A 21,577-nucleotide genomic window follows, 5' to 3' on the forward strand; every position below is an offset into this window, starting at 1 on the left:
GACGAAAATCATCTCCAATGCCCATGTAGCACCAATTCCTCGTTACAATTGGAGGCTTTACACTCAAAGTTGTAGACGATTATATATGCCTCAGGACAAGTTATCCAATTAGGTAGGTCCAACTTCGAGAAAAAGGTTAATCGTCGAATCCGACTCCGGTTGGGCAGCGTTCGGGAAGCTACGTCTTTTCGTCCAATATTCCGCAGTGTCTGGAAGACGAAAGTGTTTGATCAGTGTGTGCTGCCAGTGATGACATACGGTACTGAAACGTGTGGTCGCTTACATAGCTGGCCTCATAAGAAAGCTCAAGGTCAAGGTCAAGGTCACCCAAAGGGCAATGGAGAGGGCTATGCTAGGAGTCTCTTTGCGAGATCGTATCAGAAATGAGACCATCCGCAACACAACCAAAGTAACCGATATAGCCCTCCGAATCGCTAAACTTAAGTGGCAGTGGGCGGGGCACATTGCACGTAGAACCGATGGCCATTGGGGCGGAAAGGTTCTCGAGTGGCGACCGCGTACCGGAAGGCGAAGCGTGTAGGCCCCCAACAAGGTGGACTGATGACCTGGTGTGAAGGTCGCAGGAGTCCGCTGGATGCGGGTGGCGCAGGACAGGTCATTGTGGCAATCTTTGGGGGAGGCTTTTATGTCCAGCAGTGGACGTCTTTCGGCTGATATGATGATGATGATGTCAATATAACAGCAATAAACATATTTCACATATATACTCATTTTTTATCATCTATAACATTACATAACACACCCTGTATATTATATTATCTCATACAGTATCCATATTTGCGTGAGTACAGAGTGAACGCCGGCGAGGCACGCCTCCGCTGTCACTCTGTTTACTCGCAGATTACGGTAAGTTTACTAGTAAGTTACACTAGGATTACTAGGAAAATAGTTTTACTAAAATTGTTTGACGGGCTTACGGTTGTGAGCATTTTATTTAATGACGTGGACGTAACGTTCAATCAGTTGATGTAATAATATTAAAATTTACTTACATAATTAGGTACTTTCTTACTTGATTAGGTACTTTACGTAAATTGAGCAGTTTTCTAATAGGTGTGAGAAGAAATTTTAATATTACTGTGTGAAATTTTAATATTAGTGTCGATTGACACGTACTAGTTTACCCACATTTTATTTTGCTGTTAATATACCTTTTTCATATAATAATAAAGTTTTAAATCATGCAGTTTAAGGGCTATTGAGCTTAAAACTTAGTGGCTAGAATCATACATATCTATCTAATACCTTTAAACGATCAATTTTTGTATACATATACATAATACCAGCGATCTCGTTTTGCGAGTCCCCGGGTTTTCGGGGGTGAAAAATCGAGAATTTTCGAGTTATCGAACTCCAAAGTCCGAGCGAAGCTCAATCGCCCAGGTACTGTTTTATACATATTTTGCGACATATCTGAGCAAATATAAAGTTACTTGCATTGTTGAATTTAAATGATAAGAAGTGGTAGTGGTAGATCTAACTTAGATTTATCATTCAGGAATTTTAAAAATATTTGTTTTGCCACGTGTACGCAGACACGACCCTTTATTTAAATTGAGTCAACAACGATGGCACATATCTTTTTATCAATGTATACATTAAACTCAAGGGAAACAATACTATCGCTTTAAGAAAAGGGACAACAAATCTCTACAGGCGCAGATATCGTCACTACTTTGAAAAATCTCGTATCTCACGCTGCTCCTCGAAGTTAAAACGCAGTAAGTCTATATGCATTCCATACATACTTACTACAATTTTCTTTTCATTGACAGACGAAGATACAAGTTTTTTTTAAAGTAGTGACGATATAGTACATTGTGCAATATGGAGCGGAAGTTGAATATTGCTAATGACAGTAAGTTAGAGTAAAAATTCGAGTTTGCAAGATTATAACGCCTCGCACACAATGTTTTTCATCACACTTGCAATTTAAAAACTATGTACTTATCTAAAAATTAAATACCTACGGCACTACAAATTTCGTAACTCCCTATACTTCGTTTCTTTTAAGATTAGAATTATCTGTCAAACGGGTAAACAAAAAGCAGTGGTCGTAGACCTTCCTTCTTCGATTTCGGCCGATACCACTGGGGCCTATTGCATAACAATTTACAACTCATATTACAAGCGGTAGTCCCCCTCCAATTAATTTTATAAGAAAGAGAGTTCCACTTGTAATACAAGTTGTAAATTGTTATGCAATAGGCCCCTGATTTCTTGGAACTTATAACTTATAATACTATGTACATAAGTTCCAAGAAATCAGTGGTATCGGCCGAAATCGAAGAAGGAAGGTCTACGACCACTGCTTCTTTGTTTACCCGTTTGACAGATAATTCTAATCTTAAAAGAAACGAAGTATAGTGTGAATTATTTATCTACACCGTGTTTTTATTGAATTCCGTTAACTTCGGCATATAGTTAGGTCCATTATAGGAAACAGAATGGCATAAGTTTCTGAAATTCATATTTTTTACTAAAAAAAAAACATACACCTGCGATAGATGTTACTTTAATTGCTAAATGAAAAACGAGCTTTACTATTAAACTCACACTAAGTATGTGTGAAAACTATGACATGTCAATCGCATATCGAACACACAAAGCCCGTTTCTTAACAGCAAATTGATGTAACATCAATCGCAAGTGTATGGTGTTTTTCAGAAAAAAGTTGTTATGCTATTCTGTTTCCTATAATGGACCTATATGCCGAAGTTAACGGAATTCAATTAAAAACACGGTGTATAACTCCCGCTCTGCCTACATGCAGTATCACATTAATTGAACTAAAACCATGATATTTGTTTGTTATTACTATAGAAAATTATGACTGTGAAATTTCGTAACCAACATGTTTATGACATTAAGATATTGACTTTTTATTCAAATCAAAGACATTCGAATAAGATTTACTAAGGTACAGCGGGGTAAATCCCGACTGGAGGTTATTGCAACTGATGCATTGTTTCCATGATTACACTATTGAGTTCTACGTGTATCCACTGAGCACGCGAGTCATATACATATTATATCCAGTGGACACACTAATTAATAATGCAAACATGGAAAAAATGGATCAGTTGCATTTGTCCCCCAGTAGAAATTGTCCCGCTGTACCTTATGGATTTTTACAAAATTGCATTTAATTATAACTTTGATAAGGTACAGTCGAAGAAAAAATATATTCAGCCGACGTTTCGAATAACTTATTTACATAATTTATTAGGTATGTCGAATGGGGTCAAATATTATTATACTTCGTTAACAATAAATCTAGGTCACTTTTTTACATTTATGTATCTTAATAAATTTTAGGTATAGCATGGTCATTTTTTCACATAATAGCGTGACCTATAAAAGTAAATATAATACTTATCTTCGTATTTTACGACTAAAATAAGTATTTACTAAAATGTTAGTATTTCATAATATCAGGGCCCTATACGAAAGTCATGTTTTATCGGTGTTTTGCTTTTAAATTAATGGTATGTATATGCAAAAATAATAAAGAAAATATTGGTTTGAAAAAGCTAAAAAAAAACTACTTTATTTGATACACGAATTTAATTGACACCATTATATTCATTGAAATTCACATTGGGCCTCACAGGGACATAATAGCTTTTATGACTATGACTCATTTTATCCTTAAAACTGCATATTTCCGCTTCCAACGGACTCTCAATGAAATTAACTAAAATATACGTCATTTTCCTCAAAGTAACACAAGGTTAGGTCAATGCCCCGTCGTCACAATATTCTAAAGGAAATATATATTAACCCTGAAATATTCCTAACCTTAAAACTGTAAAGTATACATATATTCTATAAAACGTAAACAGGAAATAAATAACTTATTGTCATCCTGTACACTCTTATAAAGAAAAACATATATTGAAAGAGACAGGTAGCTAGCGACTCGACCGAATCGGACCGTTGTTGGTACAGTCAAGGTAATAAATATGGATACGGACAAAGGGCCAATAATATGTATACACGTCTAATTGCAGCGTTAAGGTTGTAGATTCCTTACTTCTCTCCAATAACTCTTTTTTGTATGAAAATGATATGAACGTTTGGTGACCAGGTGGCTATCAGTCATACATTGTGGTAATGGAAAAGTGTTGCCATAATAACGTCATCTAGGGTTTTCTACAATCTGTGGCATGACGTACTAGCAATACTTGAAACTGTATGATAGCTCGTATTCCTTTAAAATATGGTTTAAACTTCTATTTAATAAAGTTAATGGTGCATCGTCATTCATTCATTTGAATCCAAAGGGCACTTATTAAAACTTCCCAACGGGGAATGTTCCTAAAACCTAGGAATTATGACAATGTAAAATGGGAATGAGATAAATGACGTTTTTAAAGGGTATATATAAATGGGACTGTACTTTTATAGACAGTTAAACGTGGTCTGACTTAGTGCAACTAGGTACAGATTTCTTTAAAACATAATTATAAATTGAATACGAGTTAAGTGTACCAAGTTACGGGACTTAAACATGGGTAAGTAATTTTTCACGTGACCGTTCCTAAGATTACGACAGAAAAAAAAATCGAATAATATTTTTTTTTTTTTGAGAATTTACACCACAGTGAGAACAATAACTGTTTGAACCAATTTAATCATTTTCCATGAAAGAAGTTTAATTTAATGATCATTTAAATATAATAAGTATTATTATTTGTTTCTCCGTTTTCAAACTCTCGGGTCTTTCGAGACCAGTCATTTATAAGGCGTGCGTGGGGATATAGATCCAACACGTAGAGACCGTTTGGAGATATTTGATGTCATGTAGAACGCCTGCTGGAACCCATTCGCACACTGAGAGAAAATACAACCAGTTTTCATGTTCGTTCAACAAGTTTTTTGGTTAAAATAGCGCCTACGTGCTCTTTGGTTCAAACAACAAGCTACTTGTCATTTGAATCGGCAATATATTTGAATCAACAAGTCGATTTTATAAAAACAACCTGACACATATTGTTTTAAACATACGTTTGGTTGATTCAAACGGATAAACCGCAACAAGTCGAACTTGTTAAATTCACAATGCAAATTTCTCTCAGTGCAGGTACATGAATAGATACCCGTGAATCGGTTTCAACAGGCATTGGAAACTATTGTAAATAATATGGATAAAATACTGGGGACTGATTTGTGAATATCGAACGCCGCATGAATTCGCCGTTCGAAAGTCATAGCATTACGTCGTTTTCCACAGACTTTCGAACGGCTTCATGCGTTCGAGATTAAAAATCGGTCCCCTGGTCTATGGTTTAAGTTTGGGTGAAAAAAAGACTGGGCTATTGCAAAAAATGCGAAGAAATATTATTATTATTTGTTTATCCTTAAAAAAACTGAAGCAAATATCATAAAGGGTGAAATAAAACTGATCCGCCATACTTTGCAAAGTAAACTTTTGAGGTCATAATGAACAACTTACTAAGGGACTAATGTTGAAATTGCGAAAAAAAAATTGACTGTTCCATATAATTGAGTGGTATCGCGTCAAGTCAATATGTAAAGGCTTATTGCAATAAAAAGGACAACTTGTAGAATGTACTAGTTACACTTAACAAAATCTAACTTGTTGTTTGAACCAAAGAACTCAGAGGCGCTATTTTAACCAAAAAAATTTTTGAACGAACATGAAAACTGGTTATTTTTTTTCTCAGTGTATCGTCAAGAGTCGACATTTCTAGATATAACGATTTTCCAAAAACTTATGGCCAACAGGTCAACGGCCATTCTAGAAAAATAAGTACCTACTTACGCGGTCAAATAAATAATAGTTGAAATTAGTTGCAAACATACATTATTTTCAGAGAATAACCATCTATCTTCTCACCTTGATTGACCTTAACTAACACAATTTTCTATTTACTTAATTTAAGTAAGTACCGTAAGTATCACTTACCATCAGGTGTGATCGTGGTCAAACGTCTACCTATCTATACTAAAAAAAAAAAAGTAGCTACCTACGAGTAAATAATTTGTATTGCATCACGAACAAAACATATTTAAAAATATTTTAAGCGGGTTACTCACGTATTAAGTCGATATAGCGTTCGACATGTTTCGATCCAATTTCGAGGACCTTTCTCAAGAGTAGTGACCCCGCCTTTACATGTCGAGAGCGCGACGTATACCAAAAGCAATTGTAAAGGCGGGGTCGCTACTCTTGAGAAAGGTCCTCGAAATTGGATCGAAACATGTCGAACGCTATATCGACTTAATACCTACGTGAGTAACCTGCTTAAAATATTTTTAAATATGTATGAGTCTCACGGGAGTTTTATAGTTAAAATTACGAACAAAAGATGTTAAAAAAAGACTTACAATATATGTTAACGATATTTAAGTTCAACAAGGATTATTTTATATAGGATTTACATACTTCATACTAAGAATCGTACCTCGATTTTTTAGCGCCACCTATTAAATACTATCATAACTGCATTGATGATGCCTACAATTATTATTTTTTAAATGTGTATTGACGTGATATCATGATTTTTAAATAAAGAAATTATGTAATTTGTTCTTATAAAAAATAAAAACACGCAACAATATTTGGGGAAAATATGATTTGGCCATTTCCAGGCTTCGAACAGCGCCATCTAGTTTTAAGCTTAAAAGGCCCATACATTTCAGGGGTACATTTTTTTTACGGGCTTTGTCTGTTCCGTTTTTAAATCGTTCTTATTAAAACTAAATAACTTAATGCTCTGCTAATATTATAAACATGTTTGTAAACAAAGTTTAGAAATTACATAGGTACCTTCTAAAATAAGGTTATTTTCTATAATATTGTAATATCGTCGTAACTCGTAAAAGTAAATATTCCAGTCAGTACAAGAACAGAAGTACCTACACTGAGAGAAATTTGCATTGTGAATTTAACAAGTTCGACTTGTTGCGGTTTATCCGTTTGAATCAGCCAAACGTATGTTTAAAACAATATGTGTCAGGTTGTTTTTATAAAATCGACTTGTTGATTCAAATATATTGCCGATTCAAATGACAAGTAGCTTATTGTTTGAACCAAAGAGCACGTAGGCGCTATTTTAACCAAAAAACTTGTTGAACGAACATGAAAACTGGTTGTATTTTCTCTCAGTGTAATCTTAATCCAAACACACACATTCAGTAAATTATGAAAACTAAGACCTTTTTATAAGCAAATATTTGAACGCGACATTATCAGCGAGTTTTTGTTCTGAATAAACTGCCTTGAGTATATTTGCCATGTCTACGACTTAATCTTTTGTATTCTCTTCTTGATATGAGGAGTTTCCTAATTAAATAAATATTAAAAAGCATGCTCATATCATGTTTATCACTCTTTCAAACGTATTATTTGAGCGATCTATGCTGACACGCCCCATTTTTCTTCCAAATGGCTTATAAGTCGCACAATAGTTGACAGAAATATTTATAGGGTGATACAGGGTCATAAAGGAGACTTGAACACCGATACGAGATCATCAAGTGTGTGCGACCAGTAACATTTGTACAGTGAACTGCAAAAGTGCATGGACAATTATTAATCAATGAATTCATTCATGAATTCTCCATGCAATTTCGCAACTCAATGTACCAGTATTTTTGTAAAAACATTGTTAACTTTTGTCAAGTAATAAGTATAGGTTTAATAGAAAAATCTTCTTCTGATTGGCAAAAGCTTTAGTAAAACGTGACGAATGACTTTTTTTATTAAAAAGTTTATTTGATAAATTGTGATGATACTCATTTAAGTAAATTTAACTGATTTTGTATTAATTTAGGATTTGTTTAATAAGCATTATAATCACAAACTGCATAATGTAAGAAATGAGTGCTCTAACATTTTCAAACCGAGATCTTACACAATTCAATTAATTCCGGAGGGGTGTGAAGATTAGGTTAACAAAATAAAACGTGATAAACAATGCGACCAAACAACTCTTAATAAAATACCTACATTAAACTGGAAGAACCAGTTCAAGGAAATCCGTCGCTTCTAAAAAATGCATTGAAATCGCTCCATTCTTCGGAGAGCTAACTCTTCTTATTGAGCCGGTCGTTAAAAACTATTAAAGAAAATCTATCTATCAACATGACATAATATTGCAATATAATCATCGTACCGGATAAATAAATCTACATACTTACCATATTTAATTCAGTTTACGATACCGTCTCATGCCACGTTGTCACAGAACGCTGTCCACAGGCCATTGTGTAGAATAATACCCGCCATTTATGATAATACTCGACAATTACATGATTTGTACCTGCATTGTGGCTGAAATTGGCACGGACAGGCACTTTCTTGTGTAGCTGTTGTTTTTCAAGTTGAGTCCTTTCAGTAAAAATATGAAGCCTTGAAAAAAGATTTGGCAAAAAACATTGCGTTATAACTGTTAAATCATTAACTCGCTAAACTATAAGACGGTCAATCAAATATTGTCAAAGGCGTGAAATTATTTTTTTTCTGTAATATACCTTCGCCCTACATTTTTAAAATTTGCCGCCTTTTTGTGACATAGTTGCTTGAACCATTTGAGCATTTATCTCATTTTGAATATTTTTTTCTAGCTAAATTAATATAATTACTCCATTTTTAACAAAAATCACGGAAAAAATCGTTAGGTAGGTACTTTGATATAAAATGTAACGTAATTTTTTTGTAACAATTAAAAAAAATTGCATAGGTATGAATAACTTTTCTACTAATGTGCAGTCTCATCTTTGGACAATGTTATCATTTTATTTTTATTATCAAGTCATACAAAAATAAATAATATCAAAAACTCTACCTTTATCCGTGATCAGATCACGGATAAAGGTAGAGTTTTTGATATTATTTATTTGCGCAATTTCGTTTCGCTCTCTCTCTTTCAGTGAGAATAAGAAAACAAATCGAACCCACAGCCATAATTATATTATGTACTAGCTTTCCCCGCGGCTTCGCTCGAGTTAAATTCAAAAATTGTGGAACGCTCCATATAAAAATCCACCTTCCATTTTAGGGAAGTGGGGGAAAGAGACAAAAAGTAGCCTATGTCACTCTCCATCCCTTCAACTATCTCCACTTAAGAAATCACGTCAATTCGTCGCTTACAGAACAGTTGTCCCAATGGGGTAAATTGTGGTGTAGACGAGAGGCTGGCAACCTGTCACTGCAATGTCACAGTTCCGTTTTCTTTCAACCTCTTATTTGCCAAGAGTGGCACTGTAACATTAGCAGTTTCATGTGCTCTGCCTACCCCTTTATGGGAAACAGATGTGTTGTGAGATGTATGTTTGTGTTGCCAATCCTTGACCTTGTCCGTCATTTTGGAATCTTTTGTTCACCTTGCTGGTTCAAAGTGTCGTCGTCTTGGTTCCGTCCGGTCATTTCCGGTGCGATATCCGCCATCATATTTAATTACAAACTTACACTCAAAAAACAAATACACGGTTGAAAGAATAGTACATTACGATACAAGTGCGTAAAAAAGGAAGTTCGAAACGAGTGGCGATAAATCGACACGAGTTACGAATTTCCTTTTCGCACGTGTATCGTACGACGTTTTTCAGTACAGATGTGCCTCCGAAGTTTCGACCTGGCATATAATGAACCACTTCTCGTACTAGTGCGTAAAAAAACACCATCTGTACTGAAAGATTTTTTTGCACTTGTATCGTAATGTACTATTTCAGTACAGATGTTGTTTTTTTTACGCACTAGTTCGAGAAGTGGTTCATTATTATGCTTAACTTCGGAGGCTCATCTGTACTGAAAAACGTCGTACGATACACGTGCGAAAAGGAAATTCGAAACGAGTGGCGATAAATTAAAACACGACCGAAGGGAGTGTTTTAAATCGACACGAGTACTATAATAGCTGGGCTGGAAACATTGTGTTTTAACTTTTTCCTTAGTTCGGATAAGCACGACTGGTCTGGCGTAGTCGGTAGTGACCCTGCCTGCTAAGCTAACGGTCCTGGGTTCAGATGATGCTGTTAATATGATAGATAGGCTTTAGGAACTATCATAATAACAATGGATTCAAATCGAAGGTCATTGGCGCTGGCATGCCCCTTAATACAAAGAATTCGTTATAATCCTGGAGACCAGCGAGATATTTTTGTAGTTAATTGAGCGCATTAGATTAAAATATACCTACCCAATACCAAAGAGGATCGAGTATTATAGAGAGTTACAGTCGAAGTAAAATGTGTAATCACAGTGCATAGACTGCCATCTCTCGACACAGGTTTAAAACTTTTGAACCTCAGTTTTGACAATTTGGCTCATATTCTTAGCTTGATATGTGTTAAAATGTCAAATATTAATATTAGCGCCATCTAGCTTAGCGTACCCCAAAGGTGTAATGCCATCTAGGCCACCGTACCTTTTTCTGTATGGTACTGAGGTACGGAGTTATATATGTCTTTGCCAATACTTATCATGTTACCCCGTAGAATTTTCTTCTTTCGATTTTAATATTGTACGTCACAATAACGCTTGAGTGACGACACATTTATCATTATCGGCTACCCCGCTATAAGTCAAAGTGTAACGTTTTTATCTATTAAATTTTAAATTAACTAATTAAATAATGTCTCGCTAATCACTTCAGAAATGTAGCAACTAATTAATATAACCTGGTATTCGGCGCATGTTAGATTAATTGTAAACGATATCAATTTTTTTCATTAAGAGTGATTCATTTAGCTACACTATATTGCATTCTCAACAGTGTAATTAATTAATCGATTTGAAAATACGCAACTTAATTAATAGTTTAACGGGTTACAAATTATTTACTAGAATATTATACTTTCTTGGATGACTAAAGTACCAATAATAATGATATAATTGTTTGTATGAAGAAATATATTATTTTTCCAGTAAAATTTGACCTGATTATTTACTAGTAGGTGATTACAATATTTGAAACAAACAACAGTGTCAAAAGATCAATTATGTACAGAGGTAGCAATTAAATAAATAAATATTGGGGGACACCTTGCACAGATCTACCTAGCTCCAAACTAAGCAAAGCCTGTACTATGGGTGCTACTAGGTGACGATATACATATTTATATAAATAGATCATTAGATCCATACTTAATACTTACTATTATAAATGGAAAAGTGTGTAAGGTACAACGGGGCAAATCTCGACTGGGGGGCAATTGTAAGTAATCTATTTTTTCCATTTCATATTACACTATGATGTTGAGTTCTGTGTCCACTGAACACGCCTACCATATATAACCGGTGGACACTCTATTTAATAATGTAAACATTGTAAAGCATGGAAAAAATGGACCAGTTACATTTGCCCCCCAGTCGAAATTTGCCTTGCTGTACCTTATGTATGTTTGTTTGTATGTCTTTCACGGCAAAACGGAGCGATGAGTTGGCGTGATTTTTAAAGTGGTGATAGTTGAAGGGATGGAGAGTGGCATAGGCTTTTTGGCTCTTTCTACCACTTCCCTAAAATGGGGGTGGGCTATATGCAGCATTCCGCTATTTTTGAATTTAACGCGAGAGAAACCGCGGGGAAAGCTAGTACTTAATATATATAAAATATCCCTATACCTCGTTTTTTTAGAATTATAAATTTGGAAAATGTCTGCCTTGGGTGAGACTTGAACTCACGGCCTCTGAATCGATACTCCAGCGCTGTGCCAACTGAGCCACCAAGACTTCAACCAAGCCAGCGAAATTTTCCACTACTAAGGTCAATGGGACCCGTAGCGACATCTACCGTAAGAGTGTTAAACTTCTTAAACGGCAACCGGAGTTCCAAGTCATATTGGAAATTCACCAGTTACTATGCGCTAACCATGAAACACCCAATCAAGTCTCACCCAAGGCAGACATTTTCCACTTTTAAATTTATTCTAAGCCTAGTGGCATCGATTGCAGACGTTTCTGCTAGTCAGAAGTTAAAATTATAAATTTGGTAAACAAAGTAGCAGTCGTCGTCAATGAATGACAGTTGTGGCAAAAATGTCTCTTATAGAAGACCTCGTGCTTCGTGCTTTTAAGTTCTCTCTTATGCTAAATAAATGAGGTATAATACATAGTAACACACTTCAAAGTTCAGTGTCGTGTTATATCAGGGTTCAGAGACGTGCTATTTTTAACTATGTTATTATAACTTTAAGCCAAGAGTAATGAACCGAACTAGCATAATATTTGGTAGTAAACATTGCTATTATCTCACTTAAGAGTATCAATAAGGTTAATCGGTCATTTACATGCTAGTCTTACATTTGACGACCAGTCTGGCATTGTCGGTAGTGACCCTGCCTACTAAGCCAACGGTCCTGGGTTCGAATCCCGGTAAGGGCAATTATTTGTGTCATGAACACAGAGATGTGTTCCTGAGTCATGGATGTTTACAATGTATATCGTTGTCTGAGTACCCACAACACAAGCCTTCTTGAGCTTACCGTGAGAGTCAGTCATCCTGTCTAATAATGTCCTACAATTTTTATTTATAAATAAACTGTTTTTATTTCCCTAAACGTATTTACATAATTTTATTATATAAGAAACTAAGACTAAACTTAAAAGCTAGCTAATGTCTAAAATAGGCCTTTTGGGCATTGTACCAAACATTCTGACGACATTTCCTTGCTGTATCACAATGCTGATTATACCTGTTTATTATTTATATTAATTTATTATTTATTACATCAAAATTTTGAACCATAAAGTCCTTTAACAATTACGGGTGATGTACTTACTTGCTGTGACACTAACAACAAAAAAGCATCTCTGAACTAAATAGAGTACAGTCAAGTGCAAAAATACGTATCGATTTTATCCGCTCAAAAATATGTACCGAGACCTTATTCCGCCGACATAAAGTGCTATGGGACATATTTTTGATAAGTTGTACGCACCCATATTTTTACACTTGACTGTACAAAAGAAAGAATTGCAGTTCATGATGGAATGTCTACAAAGCAATGTCAAATGGTTTAAAAGTTAACCTCTTGTACGATAAGAAATATGACCCGAATTTGTGATCATACTTTTTTACAAATTGTTCACGTGAATTTTACATCAAATAAATAGTAAAATAAATTTTGAACTAAAATTTACGGAAATTAATTTATAAATCGTACACTTTATGAAGTGAAGGTTAAAAACGATTAATGAATACCAAAGAGGATCGATTATTATAGAGAGTTACTGTCGAAGTAAAATGTGTACCTAATCACAGTGCATATACTGCCATCTGTTGACACGGGCTTAGAACTTTTGAACCTCAGTTTTGACAATTTGGCCCATATTCTTAGCTTGATATGTGTTAAAATGTCAAATATTAATATTAGCGCCATCTAGCTGAGCGTACCCCAAAGGTGTAATGCCATCTAGGCCACCGTACCTTTTTCTCTATGGTACTGAGGTACGTTTTTTTCTTAAACTTTATCTGTCTATACGGAGTTATATATGTCTTTGTGAATACGAAGTCAATAAACTTATTAAAAATATTTATTAACACTGACAATCACGTATGAATCAATGGAAAGTCACTCGACATGTTTCGCTCTATAACGGGGAGCTTATACTACCTTTTTAAAAACATTTATACGTAAGTATTATACTTTTTTTTTCGCTGATTCAATATAATAAGTACATTATTATTTTATTTACTGAAGATTTCATTTCTTGTTATTTTATGTGTCATAATATAATATTGTTAAAATTATAGTACCTAACAAAATTAATTACATATATGTAGCCTTAATATATAACAATGAACGTTTAATTTTTATACCGTATTTGTATTGCTTCCTTCTCAATTTTGTGTAGTCGGGAAAAAATAACCAGAGCAAAAAAAACATCCATGTACATATATAGACCGGTCAAATCTTACACGAAAATCTGCTAAAAAAACAAAGTGTGATGTAAAGCTGCATTTTTGGTATATTATTTAGGGTCCTTGAAGGAATGTGAAACTATGTTTTGCAAGCAAAAAAGTTTATGCTTTTTTTTAATTTGCAAAAAACTGCAAAAAAATCGGACTTTTTTTAATTTTATCCATCTTTTGGCATGATGTTTGGCCATCACCCTCCACCACTCACTTCTGATCCAGTTATACTAGATTTATGCTATAATCTTATTTTTTTAGGTTTCTAATCTAATTTATTAAAAATATATACCATCCCCCATTTCCCTTGTCAGCAAAAAAAGTAAGGAAAGCTCTAAATCATCACCAAAACCCTATAAGCAGAGCAATCACCTCCTCGGCCCCTATAATTATAGTGCTTACGTATAATGCCTATTATTGTTATAGTGCTTACGTAATACTTGAAAAGTCCCCAAATAATAATAACGCCTTCTTTGTTACGTCTCTTGAAATATATATCACGTAAACTATCCCGTTTGGCCATCACCCTCCACCATTTCTGATCCAGTTATACTAGATTTATCCCATTATAATCTTATTTTTTTAGGTTATAAATTTGATTATTTGACTAACTGGCTCTCTTTTGCTCTTAAATGAAAGCTAATAAAATTTTCTACAACTTTATTTCGCAAAATATATAATACCGTGATATGTTTTGCTGAAATCTGTCTCACAATATTGGCAAAACGAAAATTTTCATAAAGAGGGGAAAAACTACCCTTTTTTGAAGTGTCATATCTCAAAAACTGTTTGAGATACGCCATTGCGAGTAGACTCAAATGATTTCAAATTTAATGTACTTTTAACTTTGTAAAGCAACTTATTGCCTAAAATCTCCAGTTTTTAAATGACACTGCAAAATTTAAAAAAAGTCCGATTTTTTTGCAGTTTTTTGCAAATTAAACAAAAAAAACACCCTTTTTTTGCTTGCAAAACATAGTTTCACAGTCCTCCAAGGACCCTAAATAATATACCAAAAATGCAGCTTTACATCACACTTTGTTTTTTTATTTCTCTTTTTGCCAATCTAATAAGGAAAATCGAAATCTTAAATATTAATCCAATCGGCAATCATATTAAGATAAATAATTGAGTTTAAACTTGTTTTCGGATCAATTATTATTTATTCTTTTTATTAATCCTAATGGTTTCATCTATACAGTTTACACATATTGATACCAAATATTTGTTGACTAATCAAATTTTTCTATAATTATTGCAATAGATGGCGTGGAGTTCCCAATAATTGCCAGCAAATTTAAGAGCATTCAACTTAATTCATCAAACTTTAGGTATTTAAAAAATCGCAATATGTTTTTTTATTGAAATGGACATATTGGACATGTGTGCCACAAAAATATGAAATAACTTTTTCTCCTAAATATTACGATCTAAATACCGTGATGTTTAGTGAAGGAACTAAACAAATTGATCAAATTAAATTTAATAATAAAACTACCGTGAGACAATTTCGACAATTCTACAATTCTTTGACAAATTTACGCGAGTTACCCGATTTTACATGTTCAATAAATTAAATTTTGTTAACCCTGTAGTGTTACATCACATAATATAATATTATTATACACAATGTCAGTCACTTATGAACTATAAGTCTACGTACTCAAATCAAATCCACTTGGTGTTACTTATCATACTAATCCCCTGTTGAAACTACATACTTGGAACCCTCACGCTTTTCACGTATATTATCTGGGAAGAGATGATCTACGAGAGTAGACCACCCAGACAGAATGACACAGATGGAGACAGAATGTCTCCAAATCAGGATCTAAATAATTATATATCACACCCAGATACATAATTATTTTTGCTATTTATAAACAACTTCACTTGAATTTCGCGTAGATATAAACGCGAAATTTTTTGATAAAAAATAAATTAAATTTTATTGTTTCCTTTATGCATTATCTTCCGATATGTGGGGCCCTTTTCTTTTCTCTTATTGCAAACAATAGTTGTCGTGATTCTTACAAAACTAAATTAAAAAAAGTGTAACTAGCAAATACAAAGCCGCGAAACATAATGCACACATGACATGTCATGGACTCAGAGAATCCCGATTTCATTTAATTTCATATATTTTTCTTCCATTTCTCGAGATTTTTCAAAATAAATAAAATGAAATCCTGGAACAATTTTTTCCTCATATAAGTATTAAAAAGTCGTAATTCTGATAAAAAATAATGTGTACCAGACACCAACACATTATAGTACTCTCACTTCATTACAAGTGTGAGTCCACGTGCTCAAATCAGAGCCCTCTTAAGTAAAGAACATACTACGCGGACGTCCGTCGTAAATCGACCGCGACCGCGACCGATCAGTGTGCACGGAACAAAACATCCAGCGAGCCAGATTTCGATCGGACGTCCATGCGCTCAAGGCCACGTCCACGTCCGTCGACCGATAGTTTGCACGGTTATGTGTAATTTCATTGTCCAGATTCCCGTCCGCGGTCGATTTACGACAGACGTCCGCGTAGTATGTTCCTAGCTTTAGTCTTATCATTATCATGACAATCCCCAATTAAAACTACTTGAAACAATCCAGCCTTCGTGACGTTTCAGAGGCAGTCTTAAAGCGGCGTGCGCGTGAGTGGACGGCAGTGATGGCGCGCCTGTGGTTATTGGTGTTCGTTGCCGGCGTGTGCGCAGGTACGTGAGTGTTTTGTGAAGTGTGTGCGGTTTTTTTTTTCATAATTAATATTTATGCAATATAACATTTTAGTAAATTTTGTAATGGGTGAAAAACATTGTAAACTTTTTTTATAATAAATTAAAAATCTAATACAGTGTCCGACTTAAATGCTACGAAAAAAGGATATTTAATAAAATAAAATATAAGTTTGCAAAGAAAATAAATGAATTAAAAAGAAAGTGCTAGGGTATACGTTAAAATATTAAATTTTAATTTACATAATTATTTTAGAAATGACAATTCCGTGGTAAAAATAATGCTGCTTTTAAATAAAAAGAAAAAAATCAACAGGTATATTTATATCAATTTAGATTAGTTTTTAATTTCATTTCAATTTTTTATTTTTGTTAGCTTATTTATTTGTTCAACCGTTGTGTTTTATGTAAAGTGAAAATAAATTCTTATATTTATAACAAATAGATTTTGTAAGTTACAAAATTCAAAATGTATACGGTAAACGTGTCATAAACCTAAGATATTAATTTAGTACCTAGTAAACAAAAGATGAGTTTGGTTTTAAGGATTTGTATCGTTAACTTTAAAATAAAATTAAACTAAATAAATCTAAAATTATTCTAAAATTCAGTTAATAAATCTAAAATTAAACTAAAATAAATCTAAAAACGGCCCCTGTGGCATAGTACCGAAGACGCTGGCAGCATTTCCTCGCCGGGCTGTCAAGCTAATACGCTGAGCGAGGAGTCTGCCAGCTCTTCGGTCTCCAGTGGCGTCTCTTAAGTCTCTTCGGTAGGTCCTTGAAGAGAAGTTTAGATTGCCTTTAAGAAAGTTTGAATAAATACCTCTAGATTTCCAGTATGAATTTATTAGGTTTTAATTTTTGAATATATTCACATACAAAAATATGAATATATATATATATATATAATATATATTATGGGATAGGAGGCAAACGAGCAGACAGGTCGCCTGATGGTAAGCGATCACCACCGCCCATGGACACACATATTTTCTTGTATGGTGCTATTTATAACCTCAAATGGAAGTCCAGAAATATAACACAATTCCAGCGGATTTGTCCGGAGTTCATTTACTCAATTGAGCAAGTCTACAGAATCACCATTCATTCAACAACCATCCATTTTGTTACAAGCCAATTTAGCCCTTAATACCGTATCTTAAGGTTCGGCTTTGATTCATCGAGTTTTACAACCGTTTGTGCTCTTGCGCAGTGTAAATTGTAATATTTGTAATCGCGCCTAAGTCCAGTGAGGAGTGAAGTTATATAATTTCTAATAGAATCCTACATACATATAATCAAGCCTGTATTCTCATAAAGTTTCGTGAGGATCCACTATCCTGAGGGCTGCTTCGACTGCCTTCGCCAGCTCCACAGTCTCGTCTAAGGCTTTCTGGGCTTTCGTCTCGAGGTGAGCGGTGTCTGCCTCCTGGAATTACAGAATTGTAAATTCTAAAATTGATAGATAGATAGATAAATCATTATAAAAGAAAACTCATAAATTAATAAAAAAGAGACAGGAAAAAAACAATAATAAATACATACATATAATCACGCCTGTATCCCATAAAGGGGTAGGCAGAGCACAACTCAAGTTTGAGTGCCACTCTTTCCAGTCAAGAAGTTGAAAGAAAAATAAATTATGACATTGCAGTGACCGGTTGCCGGCCTCTCGTCTACGCCAGAATTTACCCATGTCCCACAGTCGACTTCTACGACACCCACGGGAAGAAAAGGGGTGGTGAAATTCTTAACACTCCTCCTAAATAAACATACAAAAAATAACTAATATACATAAACCAAACAATAACAGGTTGCTTAACCGAAACGTAAAGGTGTTACATAAATTAATGACAATAAAAGAACGTGATATTGATAAAATATAATCAATAGATTTTGTAATAGAGTAGTCAAGTTACCTAAACGTGATGAGAAGAATGTGCACACGTGATCAATAATAGTAATTATTTAATTGGGGCGATCAGATCTAAAAATCAAAGAATCGAAATAATTTTACAAAGAAACAAATAAATAAATAGATAATTTACGGCATTCCTTAGATATCGACTTTTGTTCGTAAGCCGTTTTCAAAATTTGAGATAAGAGTTCAATTTGTCGGATTTTTTTTCTTTATTATAAATTAGTTCTGATTTTTAACCCCCGATGCAAGAACGACGTGGTGTTATGAGTTTGACGTGTCTGTCTGTCTGTCTGTTTGTGTGTCTGTCTGTGGCATCGTAGCTCCCGAACGGATGAACTTTGATGATTTAGTTTTTTTTGTTCGAAATCTGAATTAGTCGGAAGTGTTCTTAGCCATGTTTCATGAAAATGGGTCCCCTATGTCGGAGGTTTGTCAAAATTTTATTTTTGGGTTTATTAACTTGGTAAACCTCACAATTTTTATAGTAAAATTTAGTTTGGCATTTCTTTTGTAGCATTTTGTTAACAGTTCCAACACTGCTGAAGTAAATAAATTTTACCGAAAGAGCATCTAATTTTAAATGTGTACAAAGCCTACAGCTATTTTATGGTTTTAAACACTTAATTAACGTTAACTGAAACAGTTGAAGTTCTATTTGTAATTGAGGCAGTTAATGAAAGATAAGGAATTCCCAGTGTCACAAAAGGTTCCCCTTGTTTTGGCATAATTTTACAATCGAGAATTCTTTTTGGCATAATCTATATTGGCATATTTCACCTTTCGCATAATCTGTTATGGCATAGTATAGTTACGCATAATTTGTCTAGGCATATTTTTGTTTGTCCGAATATATTTCATGCATAAAGGTTATTCGCCGAATGGTTTTTATGCATAAATTATTTCTGCATAACATGGTTTAGTGGAAATTTACTACGCAGAATTTTTATCATAGGTAATACTACTATATTAATGTTGCAGTTCTAACCTAACCTAACCGAAATTCTTGACAAAATGTTTTATTTGTTGAGGTCGCAGTTCTAACCTAACCAAACCGACTCTCTTAACAGCATTTAGTATGGGTGGATATTCTGATTTTAAGAAATATGCCAAATACAATTATGCGAATTAATTTTATTCATAAAAACAATCGGCGTAAGCAGAATTATGCGAACTTATTTTCGGACAATGTGTTATTCGTATTATTTTTGATTATGACAAATAAGTTTTCTGCCAAATTAACATTCGGTGAAAATCGATTATGCGAAGTCTGTTATGCGAAAATCGTTTCGGACAATTAAAGTTATGCCAAATAGAGGGAACCCGTCACAAAAAACTGCCAACAAAAACTATTCCGGGTAAACTTAAGAAATGTACATATCATAGAACTACTAACTCTTTCGCTTATAACCTAACAACTAAATTAAAATTTTGGAAAAAAACCCCCGACAGCGACATAGTGGACCGATTTTTAAGAACACTCCCGACTTACTCAGATTTCAGACAAAAAAAACTAAATCCAAATCGGGTCATACGTTCGGGAGTTACGATGCCACAGACAGACACACACACAGACAGACAGACAAACAGACAGACAGACAGACACACACACAGACAGACACGTCAAACTTATAACACCCCGTCGTTTTTGCGTCGGGGGTTAAAAATTAAAATTTTGAAAAAAAAAACCGACAGCGACATTGACCGATTTTAATGAAACATGGCTAAGAACACTCCCGACTAACTCAGCTTTCACACAAAAAAAAAACTAAATCTAAATCGGAGCATCCGTTCGGGAGCCATGACGCCACAGACAGACAGACAGACACGTCAAACTTATAACACCCCGTCGTTTTTGCGTTTGGGGTTAAAAAAGTAGTATAGTTAGATTCACAATAGGCGAAAAAACATAGAAATACATAAGATAAAATGACAGAAAAAGATATACAACGAATTTGTCTGAGTGAGGATTGTAGCACATCACTTCACTATCACTATCATCACTACATAGTATAAAACAAAGTCGCTTTCTCCGTCCCTATGTCCCTATGTATGCTTAAATCTTTAAAACTACGCAACGGATTTTGATGCGGTTTTTTTTAATAGATAGAGTGATTCTAGAGGAAGGTTTACATGTAGGTATAGTACCCATGCGAAGCCGGGGCGGGTCGCTAGTTGATTAAAAAATGTTTAATGTAAAATAGACTTAAGATTAAAATGTCTAATCCTGACAATAGAAGTATTATCTAGCTAAATGACTCAACTACATTGTTGCAATCATAAGTATTCATTTAATTTCCACAGTTTGTTAATCTTTAACATCATTGTTAATAATGATAATAGTGTTCAACAAGCCATTTCAAACAAACCCACATTTAGCAAATGTATTCTACTTAGCGTGTCAAATGAACTCAGTAAAATCCACTGACTTGTCCGTCTTTAATTGCAGCTTGCAGCTTTCGGGCGTCAATTTTTGTAAGTTTAAGTCAACAAAACATTAAAAATGCCTCGTTACGTGATAGGTATTTAATTGCATCGACACAAAAATTATGAAAACTCAACTGCGACATAGTAGACCGATTTTCATGAAACATGGCTAAGAACACTCCCGACTAACTCAGCTTTCAGACAAAAAAAAACTAAATTCAAATCGGTTCATCCGTTCGGGAGCTACGATGCCACAGATAGACACACACAGAGACAGACAGACAAACAGACAGACAGACACGTCAAACTTATAACACCCCGCCGTTTTTGCGTCGGGGGTTAAAAATCACGGGCAAGTAACAACTTCAGTACAAAATCTGACACGCTCGGCCGCCATACAAATAGATGAACTTGTTTCTTCTATCTAATCTAATTCTGTGCGTACACCATATTACGCCGTGGCTTGCGTGGAAGACGGTCGCGCGACCGTCGCCGTCGTGTCGCATCGCCTATCATAGATCGAAATTTTGATTTCGTCGCGCCGCCGTTGCGCGACCGTCACCCACGCAAACCACAGCATTAGACCGACAT

At 34.5% G+C, this 21,577-nt stretch overlaps 1 protein-coding gene across 2 annotated transcripts in view; it reads left to right on the plus strand.

Moving 5' to 3' along the window:
* Window positions 1-833: 833 nt before the first annotated feature.
* Window positions 834-21,577, plus strand: part of LOC125230228 (membrane-bound alkaline phosphatase-like) — a 57,561-nt gene continuing 36,817 nt past the window's right edge. The window contains exons 1-2 of one of the 2 annotated variants that reach the window (XM_048135320.1): window positions 834-867; window positions 16,535-16,621. In XM_048135320.1, coding sequence (XP_047991277.1) covers window positions 16,576-16,621 — 46 coding nt within the window. In that variant the 5' untranslated portion in view covers window positions 834-867; window positions 16,535-16,575. Of the gene's footprint in view, window positions 868-4,519; window positions 4,539-16,534; window positions 16,622-21,577 lie in introns of those variants that run through there. The other variant, XM_048135319.1, reaches the window with a different exon arrangement.

The sequence above is a fragment of the Leguminivora glycinivorella genome, chromosome 10 (assembly GCF_023078275.1).
Source record: "Leguminivora glycinivorella isolate SPB_JAAS2020 chromosome 10, LegGlyc_1.1, whole genome shotgun sequence".
Taxonomy (NCBI): Eukaryota; Metazoa; Arthropoda; class Insecta; order Lepidoptera; family Tortricidae; genus Leguminivora; species Leguminivora glycinivorella.